Here is a 23,245-nt window from a genome sequence, read left to right as displayed (position 1 = left end):
ATTAATGAGCAATACTGTGTGTCAGGGAAGTCATCTGCTTATGTGCATTTGTGTGCGTATGAGACAGTTTGTGGTCTTAATCGGCTGTAAAGTATGTTAGAGATGTCATAGCACCTCTGTTTCAGGGAAAGCAAATAAACCATGGAGGCAGAGCTTGGCACTTTTTTCCTTCCCTGGAAAGCTTTTAGCCTGCGGCCTGCTTTTTCATGGAGTGATTCCACAGAAGCAGAGAATCTAATGTGTTTTTCCGTAGCATTTCCCATTAGGTGAATCAGCCCTGCTGGGACTTCCTCATCTAAAAGTCCCCCATTGAGAAATAAAAACAGTTAATTACACACTTTATTTTCCATTTAATTGTTTGATAAAAAGTTGTGTTTGGCATATTACACTACCATCAAATTTACAGTGGGGCCTAAAAATATGAGACCACTTTGAAAATCATGTCAGCTCACAACCAATACTGAAAATGTGAAATCCAATTTTAATTTAAATTGAATTAAATTTAATTCAATAAAAAAATCAAATAAAACCATATATAATGAAAACATTATAGTGCCATTAGTGCTGCAGTCATTAATGCAAAATGGGGGACACATCAATAAATGCAAGATAAAATAAAACAAAATTAAAAATGAAATGAAATAAATACAATAAAATAAAACTAAAACTGAAATAACACAATATAACAAAAAAAAATTAAATTATAAAATTGAAGAAATAAAATGCAATAAAAAAGTAAAATAAAATTAAACAATAAAGTAAAATAAAAAGAATCAAACAAAATTAAATACATACTGAAAATGTAATAAGAAAACTTATTTTCTAAAAAAAGAAAAATTGGAAAAATGTGAATTTCTACATTTTTACTGATGTCAGACTTTTGCAAACATTGTTTGTTCCTCCAGCTGCATCGAATAATGTGTCTGGATCATTAATTGATGTTAACAAAGTGTGCAGTAATGAAAGAATGGAATGGAACCAGGAGGAGCAGAGCAGGAAAAACAGGACAAGGAAAAAAAAAGAAAGAGACAATTTGGCTGTTGTATCCAGACGTTGATGTGCCTCCTGACAGCTATAGAAGAGCAACGGGACAGTGCAGGCTGGTGTTATCAATTAACAGGCATCTGGATCTACTTGCTCTCCCGGCTGGGCTTCGTCTTCCGCAGGCGGTGCTCACCAAACAAACATCTCCCTTTTGATTAGAACCAAACCTGCACACATACACGATCATTTCATGTGTGCATGCCAGGATCCCAGGTTTAACCTCAGATGGAGTTGATAGATTGCCTCCACGTCCCCCCGATTGCCCGCGAACTTCTCCTCCTGTCCATACGGTAATTTCTCTACTGTGCGACAGAAAGTTGCGTGGTTATGACGCAATCGTTAGCCTATTTTTACAAAAACTGCTTCTACGGGGCCATAACGTAAGATACAAGGTAATGGAGCCTTTTATACATTTTCGTGTTTCTTTAGAAATAAATAATGGACAAATGTCTTTAAACGCCTCAGCTGTAAAGTTATTCGCTGTCAAAGTGACGCCAAAATGAATGGGAGTCAATGGAATGCTAACAGCAGGTGATGGTCTGTTAATCAGTGGCGGCCCCTGGGGAAGCTTCAGTTTCCGGCTGAAAGATTACCCCCTTGGTCGCTACTAGTGTGGTCACACAAATTATTTGTCGCTGGAATCTTATCGCATCGCGTTTGGTTAGGGCACAGTGTCAGCCTCAGAAGTTACGCTCACGGACCGCCCACACTCCGTTCGCTGAACGTCTGATGCATTTGGCACACAAAACTGGAAACAATTTCGCGAAGGCAAAAGTCTGAATCTGACTGGCTGACTTCTACAGGTTTTCCAGGAGCCGTAGTGTGTGGCGATCTTTAACGGTCCGTCAGGAAACAAAGCCGCGTTTAAAAGTTCAGATACTGCAGCAATGAACACTAAATATTGGATTAAAAAAAAAAACCTGTCTGTGAGGTCCACAGCATAGAAACTTAAAGACATCAAGCGTTTGGTTTGTGCCGCTCAGTTGAATTTAAAAGAGATGAGTTTGCATGTTTACCAACGGGATATGGGAAAAAATGCTATTTTCCAAGCTTGAACAACCTTTCAGATTTCTAAGTGATCCCATTATAGTAGTTGTGTGTCCTTTACCAAGATGGAAATATCGGTGGCATTTGCCAGTCCGACATACAGTATACACGCCTCTAAACATGATGTTGAACAAAACAAAGCTACGATTGGTCACTTTACATATCAGACAAACTGGTTCAAGTGTGTTTGATATGGGTTGTTGCTAAACTCTGCAAGATAGTGGATAGTACCCAGGGTTGAAGGTTGTAGATTTTAACCTCAGCTCTGTGGTTGCTGGACAGTAAAAGGACATGAGAACAGAGCTGATAGCATAACCTTGAGTATGTCTGAACATGATGGATGGAGTGTAGATGAAATGTATTTGAATAATCTTGCCCAGTGAAATGTACCTGATCTGTATTTGCTATTAATGGTAGATTGCTCAAAGTTCTTGTGTTAATTTCACAGAGAGCTGCCTTTTTGACAAGGCTCCTGCTTTTGATAGATGGTGTTTTGTAAACAGGTCTATTAAAGAAAACTGTGTGCTAAAGCTCCTGATTGTCAGCAAGGGCACATTACAGGAGCGAAACAAGATCCCTTTAAGCATGCAATGAAAGTAAATGACAGAGCTTTGAGAGTTGAATGAGTCATAATTTTCTCTCCAGTTGTAAAGAGCATTTCCATACCAAAGCAGTGCCAGAAAGGGGGTGAGCTTTGTGTAGGCAAGGGGGCTCATTTCTGTGTCTGTCACCAGGGCTTGACATTTACACCCTTCAAACGCGGGTGGATTTCAGTGGTGCCGTGTAGCGCAGTCACTCCTACTAGCCACATTGGTGGGTTGAATTTTATATAATAGGCCTATACATTTTACAATTGTAGTCTTTTAAAAAGGCATCTGAAATAATAAACTAAGTGAAATCTAGTGTAAATCGAATGATTTTTCGATACATATCATACTGAAATGTCTGAAACTCTCCGGCATGATACACAATACCAGCTGCGAGTTCTCACTCTCTAATCTCTCCAACAGCGAGTTGACACACAAACCCGCGCGCACATAAAAACAAATATATTGGCTATATAAAACAGTATAATGGTAAAAATTACATTAAGTCACAGTATTATGGTGCGCCAGGTCTGAAAGTGACAGCAGCCTAATATACCGGCTGCCAAATTATGAGATAATATTAAAAATATCTATAAAATATCTATATAGTTTTTAAGATGGTGCGGAAAGCAAAAGCTTCATCTGCATCCATTGCAAATCGCATCGTTTTTACTTCCTTTTTGGCTTATGCTTTTCCGGTTCAGTACGTCTACCTTGGGTTGTTTCGCCAAGTGTATAAATGCAGATATCGGATATGGGTGTTTTTTAAAAGAAAATGTAAGCTGGTCGTCAAAAAAAATCGGATATAGTCAGCAAATTAGAACTGGACATCAAGATCTGCAGTGTAAATGAGGCCTTGTGTTTTGAATAAGAGTGCTTACCCATCATTTTGTGATGGGAGGAGCATTAGAAATAGATTGGGGGAGAGAAAATGAAAATGTGAGTGGTCTTTCCTCCAAAACTCACTGTCATGATGGTTGAGCACGTTGCCATACAGTTGCTAGAGGGTTCTGGGTTGTTTCTAAGAGGTTTCTCTGCCTAAGTCAAAGAAGCCCAGCCTCAAGCCTCCGTGATATTCAGATCCCTACTTCAATATAAGTCCATGACATGTTTTCGTGTAGGTCTGATCACTAAAAATAATAGCACAGCTCACCTTAAAGGGGTCATCGGATGCAAAATACACTTTTATATGGTGTTTGCATATAAATGTGTCTTTGCAGTGTGTGGACACAACCACGATACAATGAAAAAAAATCCATTCACTCCTATCCTCAAAAAGTCTAAACACTCTCAATAATCAAGCCGTTTGGATTTTCTGAGCAATATGATGTCACATTGCTCATTCTCCACCCACGTCCATGACCACTGACGGACTGTCCCGTATTAGCATATTTCCGCCCTAAGCCATTTGTATACTGTCAGCCAAGGCATCACTTTACTTGTCTTGTGTCGACACGCCCCATGGAAGAGAGGGGTGGGGTGAGCAGTTGCTCATTATCATTTAAAGAGACATGCACCGAAACGGGTCGCTGTGAACAGAGCTGTTTTTGGAGGTAAAAGGGTGTTGTTTTACACAACCATTGAGGAATTTTAACCAAAGTATGTTACAAACTTTACATGAAGACCCTAAAGAATCATACCAACTTGTGGAAAATGGGCATCCGATGACCCCTTTAAGAAGCTGCATTGTTTGAGGTGTCAGTTTTAATGTGGGATTAACTACATGTCAAAGTTGTACAAATTAATTTCATCCATTACATGCCATAGTTAAGAAGGAACAATTAAGACATGAGAGTTAAAGAGAAAAAAAACACATGTTCTCAGTCAAGTTCACAGGGGAGGAGGAACAGCTGAGACAGTGTCGCATGTTGTTGAAACATTGTTTCTGTGCATTTAAAAAAAATTGAGATAACATTTTAACAGCTGCTCAGCACCCATCAAAACACTCCACTTGCTCACCTCCTGTAGTGGAGTGTATAGGCCACATTGCCTGCCTCAGGCTGTTTGCAGCCGATGGCAGCGGGTGGTTTAGGGGCCATTGTGTTTTTGAGTGGTGGTGAGGGTAACATGGACTTTTTCTGTGCGTTTTCGACACACAGGGCCTGAGAGAGTTTCTGACGTCCTGACCAACCCTAGTATACAAGAACACTGTACCCACAAGCCCTCAAAACCAGAAACCCTTGAGGAATTTGTGTTTCTCACACTCTAATGTCCCAAGTGGGAAATCTCCCTACAAGCATTCCCACAGTTCCTCAGCAACTGGCTGACCAGGAGCTATAGAGGTCAGAGGGAAAGAAGAAAGATGGCTTTTTTTTTAGCCTCACCTCACACCAGGGGACATTTTATGGCACTTTTAATGAAGTCGTAGGATAGTAATTTCACCTGAAATTATTCAGACCTGATATTTTGTGTGTCCTTGACAAATATCCCAATAAACACAGCTTTAGCACTTTGATTTACAGGAGACATTCTGCCTAGACCGGTCTGCCTACTCTGGCCAACTCATTATACTGTGTCTTTTCACTGAATGTGAAATCAGTTTGAATGTGTGTGTTAGCTCTGGCCATCCATCCAGGATGTTTTCTTGCCCTTGGCCTGGGACCCTAAAAAGCACAAGTGGTTTGGGGAATGGATAGATAAGATGTGATATCACTCACATACACCTGCCTCTTTTCCAGTTAATACATGTTTATTTTATTATTATTATTATTATTTTGCATGATAACTATACATGTATTTGTTTATTAGTTACATAAATAATCTTAATAAAAAAATTATATTACATAATTGAAATTGAATAAATATTCAACAAATGATTTAATGAGGTCTGACAAACAATTACAATTTTTAATCTACTTAATTACATGATGTGGCAATTAATTAATATAATTAATCGCAAATTAATAGCACATCAAATTTGTCTGAGAATTTTTTTTTATTTTATTATTTCATTATTATTATTTAAAAATGTGTGAAGTTCCGTTTTTGCAATTATCATTGACATCATGGAACTTTTGTGTTGTTTAATTGCATCAGACCTCATAAATATAAGCCTCTATGTAACCCTGCGGGCTCTTCAGAACCTGAACAAGTTCATAAAAACTGTATTGTGTTGTGTATTGTAGTTCACAACAGGTTGGAAAAGAAGATCAAAGCCATTATGCAGAATATCGCCACCATCTGAGTCACATGTCATGATGAACCACATGTCCTTGTTCAGTTGTTTCACTGCCCCCAGGCTTCACTTAACAATATAGGTATTCAGCTGTTGTACTTTCAGTAGCACAAGGCCAAGTCTGATAATCAGTGTGAATGATTGAACAGAAGTTCATCCACTGTGCCCTTGAGCAAGGCAATACGCCTCGGTGAGGAACTGTCTCTGTAATGAGTAAACCAAGTTGTTTGGTGTAAAACCATCAGCTCAATGGCAAATTTGAAATAATTTATTCATTTAGGCCTGGAACTAATTATCTTGGTTTATTTGTCTGAATTATTCTATGATAAAGGTCTATCTTGCTTGTTATCAAGCTTTGAAGAAGCTTTAAAGGCTTTGAAATGCTAATGGTTTAAGTGTCTGTTCCTACAGCTTGATTGTATAAATTGAATGTGCCAAGTTGTGCATTAGCGGAACATTGAGAAGTTCCAGTGACCTCCAAATGAACCAAGAGACAGCATTCATGGCAACCAGGGTCATTCTTTTTCTTTCTCTGCTGGTGGTCATGGCTACCATGTTCTTTGTTACTTCACTGATCATGAAAGACATCAAAGGGAAGGAGCTGTGGACACTTTGGCTCGACGACTGACCACTTGACCGGCAAATGCCTGGCTTTTGAAAGTCATGATAGGAAATGAAGTATAGATTACTGCAGTGCGGTGTCACTGGATCTTGAAGGGTGGGCACTGCTGTATTAGTTAAGCCTCTGATGGTATTAGTGCATCACAGGAGAGGAACAGACGTAAGCAAACACAAGTGCGGTGGTCCTTCACATTCAATTAAACCTTGTGCTGAGTAAGCCTGTGCTTCTCTTTGCTTACCCTTGTCCTTTAGATCGAAAACCTATAGAAGAGGAACTAATGGGAGGTGTTTAAATTAGGATAGACAAGTTAAAATTTTCCCTGAAGTCTCTGTTATAGCCCATTCTTTTTGATGTATGACTATATGGCTCAAGTTATGCTACGTTAACTATTGTTGTTTAAGGAATTTTATATCTGAGTTTGTAATGAGAAATTTCAGATTCAATGTTATGCCAATAAATAGCTAATCACCATCTTTGGGTGTAAATAAATGGTGAAAATATTAGGACGTCAATAGAAACATTGAAGGATTAGTCAACCTATAAAGTAAATTCTGGCATCATTTACTCACCCACATGTCATTCCAAACCTGCATGACTTTATTTCTTCTGTGAAGCACAAATGTAGTAGTTTTGAAGAAATGTACTGGTTGATCTTTTTCATGTAGTGAATGAGGACTTTCAAGCTTCCAAATAGAATCATAAAAGTCTATATGATTCAGATTGGTTTTCCCTGGATCAACAAATTCATTAAAACATCAATTTGTCATTGAATCAGACTACTTTACACAACTTTGCATCATTTCTGAAGACTGAAACCTTTATTGCAGGTAAAAACAGAAGAAAGAAATTCACACAGGTTTAGACCAACATGAGGGTAAGTAAATGATGACTGATTTTATTTTTTTATTTTTGGGTGAACTCAACAGGAAGTCAATAGGAAAGTTCTGGTCCACTTGCTGTAATTTGAACGTGAGTGTGTGAGGTTTGCTTGCTGGAGCAGTGATGTGCGTGTGAGGAGACTGCAGAAAAAGGAGGCAGAATGTCTCAGAATACAGAGCTGTAGGCATAAACAGAGGGTTGATGTGGCCCAGCCTCACCACAATAATGGGTACTCTGCAGTTCCCCCTCCGCTCCACCCAGAAGAACAAACATCCACCGCATTAGAGCGCTCCCAAAATGAACATCTCAGGATTCAAAAAATGCTCCCAAAGTGGGTTGACGTCACTCCCAGACCATCCCCTACTTTTGTTGGGAAGGCCTTTCTGCTTTTATCCACACACAAAAATTGCGAGTGGGAGCCCAAATTTGGCTGAGGGCAGGGAAAACAAATGAGTCCGCCAATCTGATGTAATTTGATTGCACCAAAGGAAGAGAGCCAACCTTAGCTAATTAATTGCACAAGCTAAAGGCCCCTGAGACTATGAAACGTATGGACTGTTTGGCTCCTCTCTACGACACTGGCTTTACGCCATCCTGTTTCAGAAAACAATATCAACAGCAGAAACACAAGGATAAGGGATTGAAATCAGATTAGGCTCATGTGATTCCCTGCCAGTATATTTCTGGACACAACAGTTCCAGAAATGCTTTAAAAAGCAAGTCTCCAAGCATCATGGTCGCTAACAGCCTTCATACATAAAGCCCTAGCGAGGCCACATATAGAAATGCCAAGCTCGATGCATACAATGTAATGCTTGTATTCAGGATTGACTTGTTCGCACTTCCCAACCCTGATGCTCTGCAGTGGTGTCAGCTGCTCTTTGTAATTTTAATCACGAGTTCTGTTGAATAATGTTTGACTAGACGTCACTGTAATGCAGTGTTTAATGGGTCTTTGTTACATACTGTACATTAGTACTGGAGTGTTCAGTCTTCCCCTCCCTTAAAAGGTCCCAACATATTGTTTCATGCGGAGGAATTTCTAGTCTTTGTTCTAGGGCAGAGACCCTTTATTGATACTGTTTTTGATATATGGATCTAAATTGTCTTTGCCTGGAGTAGCTGCTGTGCAATAAAGAGCTGCTTTGTCATCGGCAAATTATCAAATATGCCAGTTTTGCTTGCTATAATGGATTGTATCCACCTCATTTTGTGCTTTTTTTTGGTTTGTTTTCTGTCGTATAAAGTATCCCGTAATTTTTTCGGTGTGAGAAACCACTGCAAATGATTCAGTGTGTGAGTAAACTGTCCAAATGAATCAAACTGAATCTTGAACAAACAATTAGATCAAAAGGGACATTAAGTTGTAAATCTGACATTGTTAGATCTGACTTGATTGCTAAAATAAATCATCAGGGAAAATTATTCTCAGGTGTATTGTATATTTCTGTACAGTAATCTCTATTGATAGACAATGATTTATCAGTAATACTTTAGTAGGTCACATCAGTATTTCGTAGGGGCTCCTGTCCCAGTAAAAAGAGTCATACCCCTGGTTTCCCAATGGGCGTGAAATTAAATGAGCAATGTGGAAAATGTCAGAAAAACTCATCGTAAAATTTCAAGTTAAATCCTAAATGGTCAAAATAGCAAATTTGCATTTGTCCGATTACAGAAAAACACACTCAAAACAAGAAGGTCCCTGGTTCAAGTCCCAGCTAAGCCAGGAGGCAATTCTGTGTGGAGTTTACATGTTCTCCCTGTGTTTGCGTGTTTGCCCCCGTTTCCCCCACAATCCAAAGACATGCAGGACAGGTGAACTGGATACTCTACTCTGTGTTATTTGCCATCTATCCAGGATGTTTCCCTCACTATGACCTAAGATGCTGTAGCATCCTTGCGACCCTATATTGGACAAGTGGTTTGGAAAATGTATTGTTTTACAACCTGGGCAACTGGAAAAACAGACGTAGATGATGATCTATTTCTGTTTGTCAGTGGGACTTCTTTTCGCCATGTTGTTGCTTAACGCTTTGGCCTCCTAATATGCCAGTTAGAATAGCAACATATACCTTCCTTTTCCTTTTTGCACACTCACTGTACTTTCTTTCACTTCACCAGAGATGACTCTGCGCTTTCAGAAGTCCTCTAAGGCGAGAGGGACAGGGACGATGGAACGGGGTTGAGCGAAGCCTCCATTGCCGATCCAGCTGCATTCCTCAAGGGCGAGCTGTCCAATATCATTCTGCTCCCTTTGACAGGAGCTCTGGCAGCCACAAAGGAGTCTCTGTGTCGGTCTATCCTCACCCCAGCTCTCCCAACCTTCCTTTCTGAACTGCTTAATTACCCTGACGCCACTTCCAATCTGCAGCCCACCTGTGGCCTTCTGCCAAAGGTCCTTTCAACAGGTGCCTCTTTCCAACTTTTATCTGTGGGATTCTAATTATGTGCTCTTGTACAAAGCAAAAGATTTTACACAACTTTTTTTGTAGAACAGACTTTCTTTTCCGTTGTTAGCATGATTTTCATGGGGTAGTCCGATTCCTTCGATACTGTCTATAAATTCGGTGAGCTATGCAAAACCTTTTGTTTTAAGAGTGGATCAGTTTTCTGTGCCTTTGAAGGCATTTGTTTTGACTTGCTGGAAATCTGGAAGTTCCCCGTGAGAGGGCTTCTAGTCAACATGTTTTAACATGAGAGAAGTAAAGCGAACCCTGCTGTTAATGACAGCCCAGCATGCATAAATCTCGAATGGAAACATATCCCCTCTGATATCATTACTAATCCTGAGGTGCGGGCTGCCCATGTGAAGCAGAGGAACGTGCAGGTGTAACTATGTGGTGGGGCCGCAGGGAGTTGGCCTGCTATTGATGAAACTCTTTACTGCTACATTTCTGTGGGAGGATTAAGGCTGTGTGAGAATAGATAAGGGATGTGAGATCAGAGCGCTGTTAAACGTACCTGACAGAGCCAGATCCAAACTTAGACCCACCCCTGAACACAGATCTTTGCCAGCATTCCTCACTCTCCTTCTCTTAGGCCCTTTCTCTAAAAAAAACAAAACCAGAAATACAAATATACTAACATTTTTTTGTCAATCTCTTATTTAAGTGAAGTGGATAATTTCTGTGCTAAATCACAAAATGTAATTACAAAAACAAAGTCTGTTTTTAAACAGGCTTCCCAAACTCCTGCTGTTTGCCATTGGTTGGTGAAACAGAAAGCACCGCCCCAAACTCACACTATTGGTTGAGCCAGAGTTGCTGTGTGGTTTAACAAAGCAATGGCTGATTTCGGAATACCATACAGTACTAGCATCCTACTCTTAATATTTCTGACATATGCGTCAGAAAATAAGTATATTTTCAATATTTGGCAGAAATTTAAGAGCAATATGCCAGGAGTGGTATGCTAATATGCTGTTTTGAATTTAGCCAATGGCTGCAGCCAAATATGCATGGAGTAGGTGAAAAGCAGTATGTGTCAGAATTCACAGATGACCTACTACTTCCAGTGAGATTTTAGAATCGAACATCTAATGGACACTTTACTATTCCATGAGGCCACAGGAAAGGAGTTGTGTATGGCAGGGAAACCACGTATTTTTATGTTAGCCAATGTTTTGATAGCATGGTTTACACTTTTCTGTGAAATTAATCTATATTTATTTTATAGTTGTCTTTGTATATACCACAGAAACTAATTTTTTACTCCTCCCTCACATTGTAAAAAAGATTGGAAAGCACATAAAATTCCAATTGGAAGTGAGCATCCCTATGCTCTACTCACTCTGAAGGGCAGAGCCCTTGAAGTGGGGACTTTAGAGGGAGAAGGTCACTTGTGTGTCATAATGAAGATGTTTGGAACATAGCAAAGGAAGAAAGGAAAGACAACTGCTGCGTCCGAAGTTGCATATTTTCTGAGTAGGTACTACATCTGAATTTGAATTTACTTTGCAACCGTTAAAAAATAAAACTGAATTGAATACATTTTTTATAAAAATAAAGAGACCACAGACACACAATTTGTGTATTTTTAACTTCAATCCCATGAAAATGTGAAAATAATCATAAATGTTACATTTGTAGTTGTTTGAGGGATACATGGGTAGGCTAGATGTTTGTTTTATAACAAGTTTAGTATAAAATCTTTTTTTAAATCAAATTACATTTTTGTCCACTATGGGGTTGAGAATAAAATGTGTTTAAATCTGAAGAGAAAAAAAAGAAAGAAAGAAAGAAAGAAAGAAAGAAAGAAAGAAAGAAAGAAAGAAAGAAAGAAAGAAAGAAAGAAAAAAACCCCTGAAAATAATAAAAGGTCTTTAATGCCTGAGGTGGGAAAATATGATTTGTTGGAGGTTTGATATGTGCCTAATGATGTGCAGTATTTCGAAAATTAATTATATGTAGTTAAAAAAAAAAAATTACAAGTTGAAATATTACCAAAGGAATGACCCAGGTAGTATGAACCCAGACAGCGACATAGTGTCGGCCCAGATCCGGCGCACATCTGGTACACATGGATTGCACACGGCCCAGATGTGAGGTATATCTGGGCAGACACTATGTTGCTGTCTGGGAATGAATGTTCATCGAATGCGCACTTCAGAATTTCAGTGGAATTAGTTGGTCATCCGGTAACTTTTCATTTTTCGACCTGTCATTTTTTGAATACTATGAATTCGAAATAGGCCTACTACTTTTTAGGCGTACTGTTTTTCGCATACTATATAGTAGGGAAGTATTAAATTTCGGACGCAGCTAATGTAATTTCCTTATTATCTTCACCTGGAATTTTACCATAACAGCTCAGTGCGTCATCAACAGGAATTTCTTATGATTGCTGTTAATATAATTGTTGCAAATAAACATACATTTTATCATTACGTTTTTTTTATAAATTTACTTGAAATGACTATCACATGCACCCCTTTCTAATGGACTTGTAGTCGGACCCTTTGCCAATGGATTCTGTTGTTCAATTTGGTTTTAAACACATCATTGGTGTCCCCTTCCTGAAGGGCCCTTCAAGAGCACACAACTTCGGTTATGTATATACATAATGTAATTTTAATGGAGTTTGCTCGATGCACACAGTGCTTTGTGGATTCTGTCACATTTTTATGCTAACATATTCCAAAACTAATCTTTAAGTGTTATTATTTCAAAACGGTCTGAATTTTTTTTGCATAACAGTTACATAACATTTATTCCATTGCTAGGGCATTAAGTGTAAATGCATTTTCATTAATGTTTTCAAACTGAGAGATGAAGTTATTTTCTGTGCTAATCATTAGCATCTGCAGCAATAACTTAAGAATAGTTTTTTAAGGGATGAAATCAAACCTTCCAAATGAGTCGAAACGAAACAAAAAAAGTGCTGTTTACCAAAATGTGGTAATTTAGAGAATGTGCTCGTGCTTGTGAAGACGCAGGACTGCATGTATAATAATTCAGGATGTTCAGCAGGGCGTGGGCGTTCCTATCAGCACATTCCATCTTATCAAACGTGCTCTCGTTCTCTGCTTCTCATCAGTCATTCTATGTAATATTTATATAGGAATGACACTGGGTCTGCACTTCTCTCCTCATCTACCCTCTGTTCTTCATTAGCTTGCCTCTGGGGTATGGGACGGTTCCCCAGCAAGCTCCTACTCTGCAGCAGGCGTCCCAAGCATCATGTGGCCCTCACACATGCACTCAGAAGAGGGCCACACTCCCCCATAGAGAGATCTGCATCCAGGACAGAGTCTTCACCGCCCCTGAGCGAGTACTGAGGGGGGTTACAAAGGCCCGTTGCATCTGTCTCCTTTAACAACACTACATCCAGGAAGTTCGGGCTGGATGAGGACCATGTGTAAGGAGATGTCCATCATGGCTAACATGTGTGACAAGTGGAATGGAAATGCTATTAGCCCTCCCCCACCACCAAACACGACTAGGCCTGTTATGTGTTAATAATGTGATGTAATGGTCATAAGGATATAGCAGTTCCTGTACGTGACATCAGGGGATCTCATCTATATCCTCCCAGAACATCCGAATGAACGAGCGAGTGAACAAGCGCTTTAAGGGAATGAGTGAGTCAGTGAGCAAACAAGAACAGAAATCAGTTGCTCTTTTCCAAATCTTAGTTGACTGCCTACAGAGGCAGCATTTAAAGGAAGCACTGCATTCTCTGTGGAGTAGGCAATCCCACAATGTCACTGCCATAAGTTCCCTTGTGGAAAAGAAGTGCACTTAATTGTATTGTCACGCTATAGTATTGTTCAGTCAGGGTTTTGGTGTTAACTGTGAGCCAAGTCTTCCACGCAGAATGCTAATTTTGAGTTGTTCCCAATGTAGAGTGTTCCAAATCACTCGCCTGTGAGGTTTTATTATGGATGCTGCCGTAGAAGACATCTGACAATGTAGGCCTGTTTTCTGCAGAACTGCTTTATAGACCCTTTTACTGTTTGTACACAACGATGACGTATGCGCGCGCATATTGGCAACGGAAGTATGGCGAGAATCAGCAGCGTGTCAAGCTACGCGAGCGGATTAAACAACAGACGCGAGCATTTTTTATTATGTCCTCGCTCCAATCAACACGTTTAATCGCCTGCAGCCACTATTCTGAAATGGCCGTGATCCTGTCGGAATCCTATAAAACTTAATATATCGATTAGTGCAACCATAAACGCAACAACCAGACATTTTGATGCTGGGAAACCGTTTTGATAAACTTTCGGAGGTGCCAACACGTTAGAGCCAGTGGGGAAAAACACCACTTCCGTTGCCAAAATGCACGCGCAACTATTTGATCACATGGGCTGTAAAAGGGTCTATAGATTAAAGAACTAATTTAATAATTGATGATCTTTACAATAGAACTGAAGCAACACTGAACTGACTTCAGCTGAACAATGACTTTTGTTTCTAGAGCTGCTGTACAGCCGAAATCATTGAATTATTTTCCTGTTCTCACAGTAAAGCTGCTTTGAAACAATCTGTTGTATAAAGCGCTATATAAATAAAGGTGATTTGACTTGACTTGCAGTGAAAGGGCTCATTTAGAACAGTGACAGTGTACAACGAGTCAGTAAATGTCATGCTAGGTCCAGTCAGGCCCACACACCAGGTGTGACAGTCCAGAGCCTGACCATCAGCAGCAGCCACTTAGAGCTTAACAGCCCATGGCTGGCTTTATGACACGCTGCCAGGACACAAACATGTGGAGAAGGAGACTACAAAAGTGGACCTTTCAGGTCAGTTTCCAACACACGCTGATCTCAGAGCACAACTCAGTAGAGCAATGCTGGTGTGGATGTATAAACAAGGATTAAAAATAAGAATGGTACCTGTACAAATATCATTTGAATACACATGTGATGTGTAAATAACATACTAATTCTACCATGATATTAAAACGATACAATTTAAGCTATCCATATATATATCGCATTACAGTTATACTGTGTAAAATAATAAAAGCTAACATATAACGTAAATATTATAATAATAAAATATTTTATACTTTTATGTATACAAATATATTTTTTAGGGTGAAACATGACCGAGGTATGTTTTTGACATGTTTGTGAGGTTCACTCGCCTCAATTAGATGAAATGCATTTAAGCATCGTTGCATTTGTATCGCTAAAGATATTCTATGACCAAAATGCACGTGCAAAGAGGTTTCACAATACACCTTGAAGTCAAAGCAGCATTAAAACACCACGACATCTAATTTTAGCAGTCTAATGATAAGCTACATTGTAAACAATGAAGTAATGTTGCCATGTTAGTTTTGAACTAGGACTGCTATCTCATAATAACTATGTATAATAACTGGAGTTAATAAGTAGGTGTCTTCTCTGTGCTCATAATTATGATGCTGCAACCAACACAGATTAGCTTCCCACCTCTTCCAGTGGGCGTTATGCCATTTTATGATACTGCTATCTGTCCCTTAAAGAGCCCTGTCAGTTTATAAGTAACGATTCAACGTTTTTTAATAACTGACCTTTTTCTTTACGTCTAAAATAAAATGACCCATCTCACCTCTTAATACGCCATCTAGTGTCTGGTCAAAGAACTAAAGATAGTAATAGTGAAATCTGTGGGGACACCTGGTGGTAACTCCCTCCCTCAGTGTTTTACAGACAGATAGATAGATAGATAGATAGATAGATAGATAGATAGATAATTTTATTGACTTAAAGCAAACTATGCTTTACTTTACAACCAAACCCACCAAGAGATTTAGTTTGACTTTTAAAACAAAGCAGGGGTATACAACTCTGCTACTGTTCAGTTCTAGTGTGTACATATGAATTTGAATGTACTAAGCAATCATTGTATTATATGGCAGACGAGATCATATTGTATTATTTGTTAAGTACCTGGAATAACTCGTGAGGATTTATTGTGTCTTTGAAAGCATGCAGTGATAATGAGGCTGAAGACGGCTCTGCTGTTGAGATGAGATGTCACAACACCATCTGCGCAAAACGGGTCTCTCCGATTCAACTTGTTTTAATCATAAACACGTCTCTTTCTAATCGTTATCTCTTTATTGAACTCAGAGTGCACGCAGCCACACACGTGCATGCACACACACCATATACACCATTACTGGAGTCACAAAGGAGACAGAGAGTTGCTGACAGTATCACATTCTTGAGCGTCACATGTTTTCAAGTGGAGCAGTAATATCAGTGTTGCCGGGTGCTGCGGTATGTTTCAGCAGGCTTTGGCCTTCATTTGTTTGCGAGTGGCTCATTTCTGGTGGTTTTCACTCACCAGGAGGTGAATAGCGCATGAGATGTGTGAAGGTCAGAAGAGGAGAGATGCTGCTGAGGAAAAGTAACAGGCTGAAGTTATAATAGCTGAACAGGAAGTTGCCTGCTGAGAGCTATTCATAATGTACAGATGGGGGGAGAAATGTGAAAGAAGAGTTCATAAAGCCAATAAACTCTGCTTCTGTCACAAAAATAGCAAGACATTCAAAACCTGGTGGGTGAAAAGTCTTTGCGATGTGAAAAAGTCCTAGTTTTTTTTTTTTTTTAACCTAATCGTTTACTGGCAATAAAAACAAGTAATTTGGCAGAGAAAATACAAGAGAAGAGAACCATCTGAACACTAAACCCGTAAATTGAAGAACCACTTGGCATAAACAAATACATTCTTTAGGAAAGACGACATCTTACAGAAATGTTACGATAAAATCTCAACACAATCCAGTGTGATTCAAGGACAAATACTGAACATTCACCGTTTAAGATAAAGGACTTTTCTGAAAGTATTTTCCTTGATAAGAGCGAACAGAGAACACTTAATAAGGTAAACATTATCGTATCGGCTCTGCTGTATGATCACATGGAAAAAGTCGTCAAAATTCTGTTGCCTATCTTGCTAAACGTTCAGGCCACATACACACTGCAAGGTTTTGGGAGTGACAACTGCATTTAAATGTGGCAGTGAATGTCTTCCATGTGTACAGAATACAGGAGTCACTTTTGGCATGGTGATAACCATAGCAACAGTTTGGCTGTAAAAAAAAAAAAAAACAGAGATGCCAACCTTTTCCATCTCAAATTGCTTGGGGAAATATTAAAGGGCAAATGAAAAAGACATTGAGGGTTTGAGACATTTGAGAATCTGTTTAGGGCTAATTGACTGTATAACAGATTTTGGACATAATTCATTTATTAAAAGTTTTGAAGAAATTAATATTATTCTGCAAGGGTGCATTAAATTGATCATTAAATTTATAGTGTCACAAAAGATTTCCAATTTAAATCACTGCTGTTCTTTTTAGCTTTCTATTCATCAATTTATTTGGAAAAACATGATCATGGTTTCTACAAAAAATATTGAGCGGCACAAAATTTTCTAGCAATGTTTTCAGCATTGATGATAATAAATGTTTTTTGAGCACCAAATCATCATATTAGAATGATTTCTGAAGGATCATGTGACACTGAAGACCTGAGTAATGATGCTGAAAATTCAGCTTTGATCACAGGGATAAATTAAATTTTAAAATATATTGAAATTGAAAACAGTTATTTTAAATTCACATTATTACTGTTTTCAGTGTACGTTTTATTCAAATAAACTGATTTAGAAAATGATTTTTTTGGTAGTGAACCGTATTTGTCTGCAGCGTGTACGTGGCCTTGCAAAACTGCTACATGTAAAGAAATTCAGTTTCTTTTGTAGCATTTTTGAAAATCCTCAAGTAAACATCTAATTATTTCAAAGTTCAAGATTTCCAGAGTTCAAGTCACAATCTATAGCTCAGAAAAGCGTTAGAATTCAATCCAACTGAGAAATGTTTCTTTCAAAATAGACTTTCTACTACTAAATTCATACAATTCTATGAACAACAAGCTCCATCAGAGGGCTTCAACATCAAAACACAGCACACATTGAGTGCTGAACAGTGATAAAATACTGATCTTTAAACATGATCATTTACCTCACCTTTTTTTCTTCTTCTGGACAACAGTGAAAAATACATTTAAAAGAGTGCATTTGAAGAGTAAACATAGTACAACAGGTAAAAAAGACCACCATCAGAAATACGTGCACTACAGGGGACACATTACTCTTCCTCCATTGACTTCTCAATCTCTTTCAGCTTTCGCACAAACTCTTGAGCCTCTTTGTCTCCCGTTCTCGCCTCCAGCATCTTCATGATGGGCTTCTCTGTATCAAAAGAAGAAATGAATCCATCAGACCAGATGCAACAATAATGTTGAGGTGGCAGACCTCTCGATAGGGAATGACACATGTAATTGGAAATCTTTTCAAGAGGACAGGCTGCAACAGATACTAAACACCAAGCAATGCTGACAAAACATTGCAATCTAGTACACTGTAAAATATTTCCAGGATTTCACAAGATATAACTGTAATATTTCACAGGTAATTACATTATTACCACTTCACAGGCTTTAACTGTGATATTTCACAATATAATACCGTATTTGGACTTTTACTGTGAAAATAATGCAGGCGCGGGGCTTTTACAAGAAACTACTGTGAATTCCGTCATTTTCGTGCTGCAACTGCGTCATCTGAGCTCCCTGATCTCCTCCGTGGTCTCATTCGACGGATTCAGCGGTAAGTGTTTAAATTTCAAACTTTGTCAATTTGATCACTGTTTTTAATATGAAATTGAACCAAATTAGCGGTTTGAGCGCGCAAATTTGAATGAACAGACGTTGGTTGTGTTAATAAGTGTAGTATGTGTACCGTATTAAGTTATTAACTGTGAGACTTCACGTTAGCTACACCGTCAAAATTGAACTTTAGTTTTGCTTAATGCTTTTCTTAGTTAACGTTCGTTACTCTAACAGCGTTCTCTCTTTTCCCACAGCATTTTTCTACCACCGGGAAATAAAGTTATAAGGTAAGCTGTGGCCTTAATGTGTGTATTATGACAGTTATGATCAACTAGATAAATTATAGTGTTGTGGATTTGTGCAAAGGTGGAATAAATTAATCTCAAATTAGTAACGTTAGCTAGCTGGGCCTCGTCAGTATTTTTCTGCCGTGTGTGTGAAACGGAGCAGCCGTTGTCTGTCTCGTCAACAGAAAAAATAAAGTGCATTTTATTATAAAAAAGATATAGGAAAATAAATGTGTTTATCACTGAATTAGTGGAGCTACGTTAGCTGAGGTATTCTAAAGTAAAACAGGTCGACATCTGGAGATATTAGGAGCCATTTTGTCTGTGAACGGGTAGCCTAACGTTAATAATTCTAGGAGGAAGAGTACAAGCATATACACTACTTCTTTTTCTCTCTGAAATCTTGAAATAATCAGTAGTCTTGAAATGAAATTTCATATTTACTGTAAAACTCTTAATTATTCCATTGGGCTCAACAAAGTCACTTATTGCGAGTTTATACTGTTCTACGTTATGTCAAAAAGATTGTTTTTACAAGATATTTATGCAAACTTGGGATTTTCTTCAAGGTTGACTTTCAAGAGTGTGACAATTCGTTCAAGAATAAATGTAGAAACTATCTGTTATTGAGTACAATAGGACGTAATTGTGAATGCTGACTGTGTAGTCTAGTTTGTGTACTTTTTGTGTAATGTTGATAGTGATAAAGTTAGTTGGGTAGCACTTTATTTTACAATCCTGTTCCCCATGTAGGTATATACCCAATAACTGGGTAATAACTAGGTACATACCCTGAACCTACTCCTAAACCTTACCTTAACCCCTGTAGTTTCCTTATATTACCCAGTAATTTCTTAGGTAAGTAATCTATAAATAAACATACTGTAAAATAAAGTGCATCCGTTTGCTGGTTTATAGCTAAAAGGTTTGCGAGACAAACAACAGCACAAGAAAGGTAAAATACAAAGAAAAGTATCAATTATGAAGCAATTGCAGTTTATAGAAGTAGCAGAAAAGCTTACTGTGTCAGTCAGGAAAGAAATATGAAATTGTCTAACACTTTTCTATTTTATTCAGATCAAAATCACTCGACTGTAATCACGACGTAATTGCAAACTCGTGGGTAGGAATTTTACCAGAAGGACTCGAAGGTATACCATTACCTTCAACCCTAATCAAACGCATCTGATCTAGCTAATAAAGGTCCTCAGGATTACTAGAACATCACAGGCAGGAAAGAGCAGCGCTGGATCTAAACTCTACTGGAAGGTTCAGTGGGTCTCCTGAAGCAGAGTTGAGTACCCCTGATTTTACTTGTAAGGTGGATACATCTGAGAGATTATCATACCGCTTGGTTTTTGGCGGGACAAGTGCAGGATGACGGGTTGAAGGGTCTTTCCAGCAGGTGTGGCACTCGGCCTGCCCGGCCAACAGAAGTCACTCAATGGGGCCACAGCCTCGCCAGCGAAATCATTAGTGGACAACCAATCATAGTCCATCACAGTGAAGGTCAGACAGGCACATCTGTGCCTGTACTGCTCAGGGCTGACATGGCTGTGATGGAGAAAATGGAATCAAAATGTTGTTTGAGGTGCTGGGACTCAAAGTTAACAGCAGGTGTTCAGGTGAGCAGTTGTTGTGGTACTCACAAGTAAAAAAGCTCGTCAAAAACAGGGTGCAGGGTTTTGAGCTTTACTTGGGTGCGCTGACTCCGAGCCATGGGGAACAGATGGTGAGGACACAGCTCCACGATGACAAACGGGTCGCTGAGGCCTAGGGAAGCAGGAATTAGGAGACAAATCCAATAAACAACAGAAAATTTAAGCAAGTAACTAGATTTGGAAATACCAGTGCCTGCATGGAAGCCTAGGAATAGTGCCAAAGCTTTAGGAGAACTTTCAGTACTTTATAATCAACACACAAATGCAACACCGTCTCTGTGATGTATAACTGGCAATAAATGGTTCAAATACGTAAGAAAGACCTGATGTAAAGAAGGGTCACTGTGATTTTGCCAAGCAATAATGTTCCTGGATCAACAGATATTGTTGATCCTGGTACAACATTCCTGTCCGAAAAATTATTCTTAACCCTATCCCTACCCCTAAACCTAACCCTACCCATAATTTATCACTAAAATCAGAGGGAAATGATAGGTGAATGATACTGATGTAGAAACACCTAACTCTGGATGTAAGCCTAAACTTGACAGAAACTGTAAACTTGTCCCTCAAATCTGATTGGAAAGTTGGACTTGGTGAAATCACGTTCACCGTAAAGAAGATCAGTCGCAATTATGAAAACATCACTGTCCTCTGCATTTGTTTTATTTAGCTATAAAACAGTATGAAAGATTGATAATCATTTTGAGTAGTGCTGAATAATGAACAGTGTTCCTTAGTAGTGTTTTTAAAGATTAACTTATTTACTTGAACATATAGAGAGATACAAAGTTAAATGTAAAAAATAAAGGAAATGAGCATGCACAATTAAATAACATACACAGTTGTGGCCACAGAAAAATTGGCTTCTTCGCACTTAATTCAAACAATTCAGTTCAAATCTTAATTCATTTTTATTAAATATTTTATTCTATTGAATATTTTGTATGCATTTTTGTGAAGTTGTGCCTGAAGTGTAAAATAGCATTTATCATGAACTGTGCTGACACCATTTTTCAATAAATCACTATATGGCAGGTATTAGCTATATTATTAGATGCTCTTTTGTGGGTTTTAGTGAAAATGGTCAAATGGAAGGAGCTTGATAAAATGGCTAAATCTGTTCAGTCAGTTTTGGATATTGCTCTTGTGCATGATGTGAATGGCCACAATATCCACGGAATTATTTCAAAGCACAGTGAGACCACTACCATTCAGAATGTAAAGTGCTGTGGCTGGTCAAGGAAGACTAGTCAGCATTTTGACAAGATGAAAATCACCTGAATGTGGGACCACCTCAAAACAGCTTTTAATACCTGGATGAGACCTCCAACCTCCAATTTTATTTTGAACTGTAAACCAACAGCTACAAGAGGCTGGATTGAGAGCTTCTGTATCAGTAAATAAACCGTTTATTGGTTTTATCTTATTCAAAAAACACCTCACATTTGCCAAAGAACATTAGGACTGGAGTGTAGAAGAGTGGAGCCATGTTCTACAGTCCGACAAGTCAAAATTTAACAACCTAGCATTGGATGGTGTCAGGTATGTTTGTAGGAAACGACCAGAGTGTTTTAATACCAAATACATGCGTGGTAATGGTATTGGGGACGCATGTCTGCAGCAAGTGTTGGAAGGATCTATAAAGCTGCTGGCACTTAGAAAATGGACCAATACTAGGGAATCCAGTTGAACACAATATAGCCAAGTATAGAGGATCTGATTGGAGATCAAATGTGTATTTTAAAGCATGATAACAATCCCAAACACATTGCACATGCAACAAAGTTGTGCTTCATGAAAGTGTTTATGCTCAGCATTTTGAAGTCTTCAAGTGGCCTCCTCAATTCCATGACCTTAAAGCCATTGGAAACATATGGGAAATTATAAACCTGGGTTTAGTCATGCATATCTTCCAATGAATCTCAATTTTGGGAAGAACTTGAGGACTGGAAAAATATATACATATTTAAAACTTTATCGACTAAAATAACTAGCTTCCGGCAGACGGCCTATGCAAGTCGACTTACGCCAAAAGAGTAACATTGTGTGACGTAGGATGTAGGAGTAGCGTAAGCTTTGCCGCCTCTTGCGGTTCAAACAAACAAGGGTGGGCAACAAACTCAAGCTCCTCCGACATTTCTCTTTAAAAATTGTCGTTTTAGACTTCTAATTCATGACTGGTGTTTTGTTTTGCTCTATCCTCTGCATGTCCTCTGTCTGTCTGTGTGTGTGTGTGTAGTGCTTGCAAATTGGTGTAATTGGAGTTTACCATTGGCATCCAGGGCAATGAGATCAGCTGCATGCAGTATCTCCACAGTGAGTCTTTGCTCAGGGGCATCATAGTAACACTTCAGACTGATACGTCCAAAACGACTGTGCTTTAAGATTCTCTGTAAAGCAAATGGGAATTTGTTAAGATTACTGTCTACATCACAGCAGTAATAAATATAAAATTGGTTTCTAGTTTAGAACCAATAACACATTAGCCAAAGTTGAGACTCTATAATTGATTTTAGAATTGATGTTTTATCTTAAAAGCTAGTGATATATCATTTTTGTTCACAACCTAGCATTGTCAGTGACACTGGCGTTAAGATAGTCTTCAATTGAAGGTAGAGAATTGATGCTACTTTCTGAGATTGGTCCACCACTCTGTGACCAACATTTGAAGAATTATTATTGGATAATGCAGCCTTCAATGTCAACAACCAAAATGATGCCTGGATTTTCTTTGGTCGTCCGCATCCAGACATGTCAATTCAGAAGAAATTTACTTTAAGGGCGCTTTCACACTAGCACTTTTGGTGCGCACCCGGGTTCGAATGAC

The 23,245-nt window shown here is 38.7% G+C and overlaps 1 protein-coding gene across 1 annotated transcript in view; it reads right to left on the bottom strand.

The window, feature by feature from the left end:
- Positions 1 to 15,860: 15,860 nt before the first annotated feature.
- baiap3 (BAI1 associated protein 3) overlaps positions 15,861 to 23,245 on the bottom strand; it is a 56,187-nt gene continuing 48,802 nt past the window's right edge. The window contains exons 31-34 of the mRNA XM_084128262.1: positions 22,688 to 22,808; positions 20,404 to 20,527; positions 20,103 to 20,308; positions 15,861 to 18,048 (exon numbers count right to left, since the gene is read on the bottom strand). Coding sequence (XP_083984388.1) covers positions 17,945 to 18,048; positions 20,103 to 20,308; positions 20,404 to 20,527; positions 22,688 to 22,808 — 555 coding nt within the window. The 3' untranslated portion in view covers positions 15,861 to 17,944. The remainder of the gene's footprint in view (positions 18,049 to 20,102; positions 20,309 to 20,403; positions 20,528 to 22,687; positions 22,809 to 23,245) is intronic.

The sequence above is a fragment of the Abramis brama genome, assembly GCF_963993115.1.
Source record: "Abramis brama genome assembly, chromosome: 1".
Lineage (NCBI taxonomy): Eukaryota > Metazoa > Chordata > Actinopteri > Cypriniformes > Leuciscidae > Abramis > Abramis brama.
This window is presented reverse-complemented; position numbering and strand designations above follow the sequence as displayed.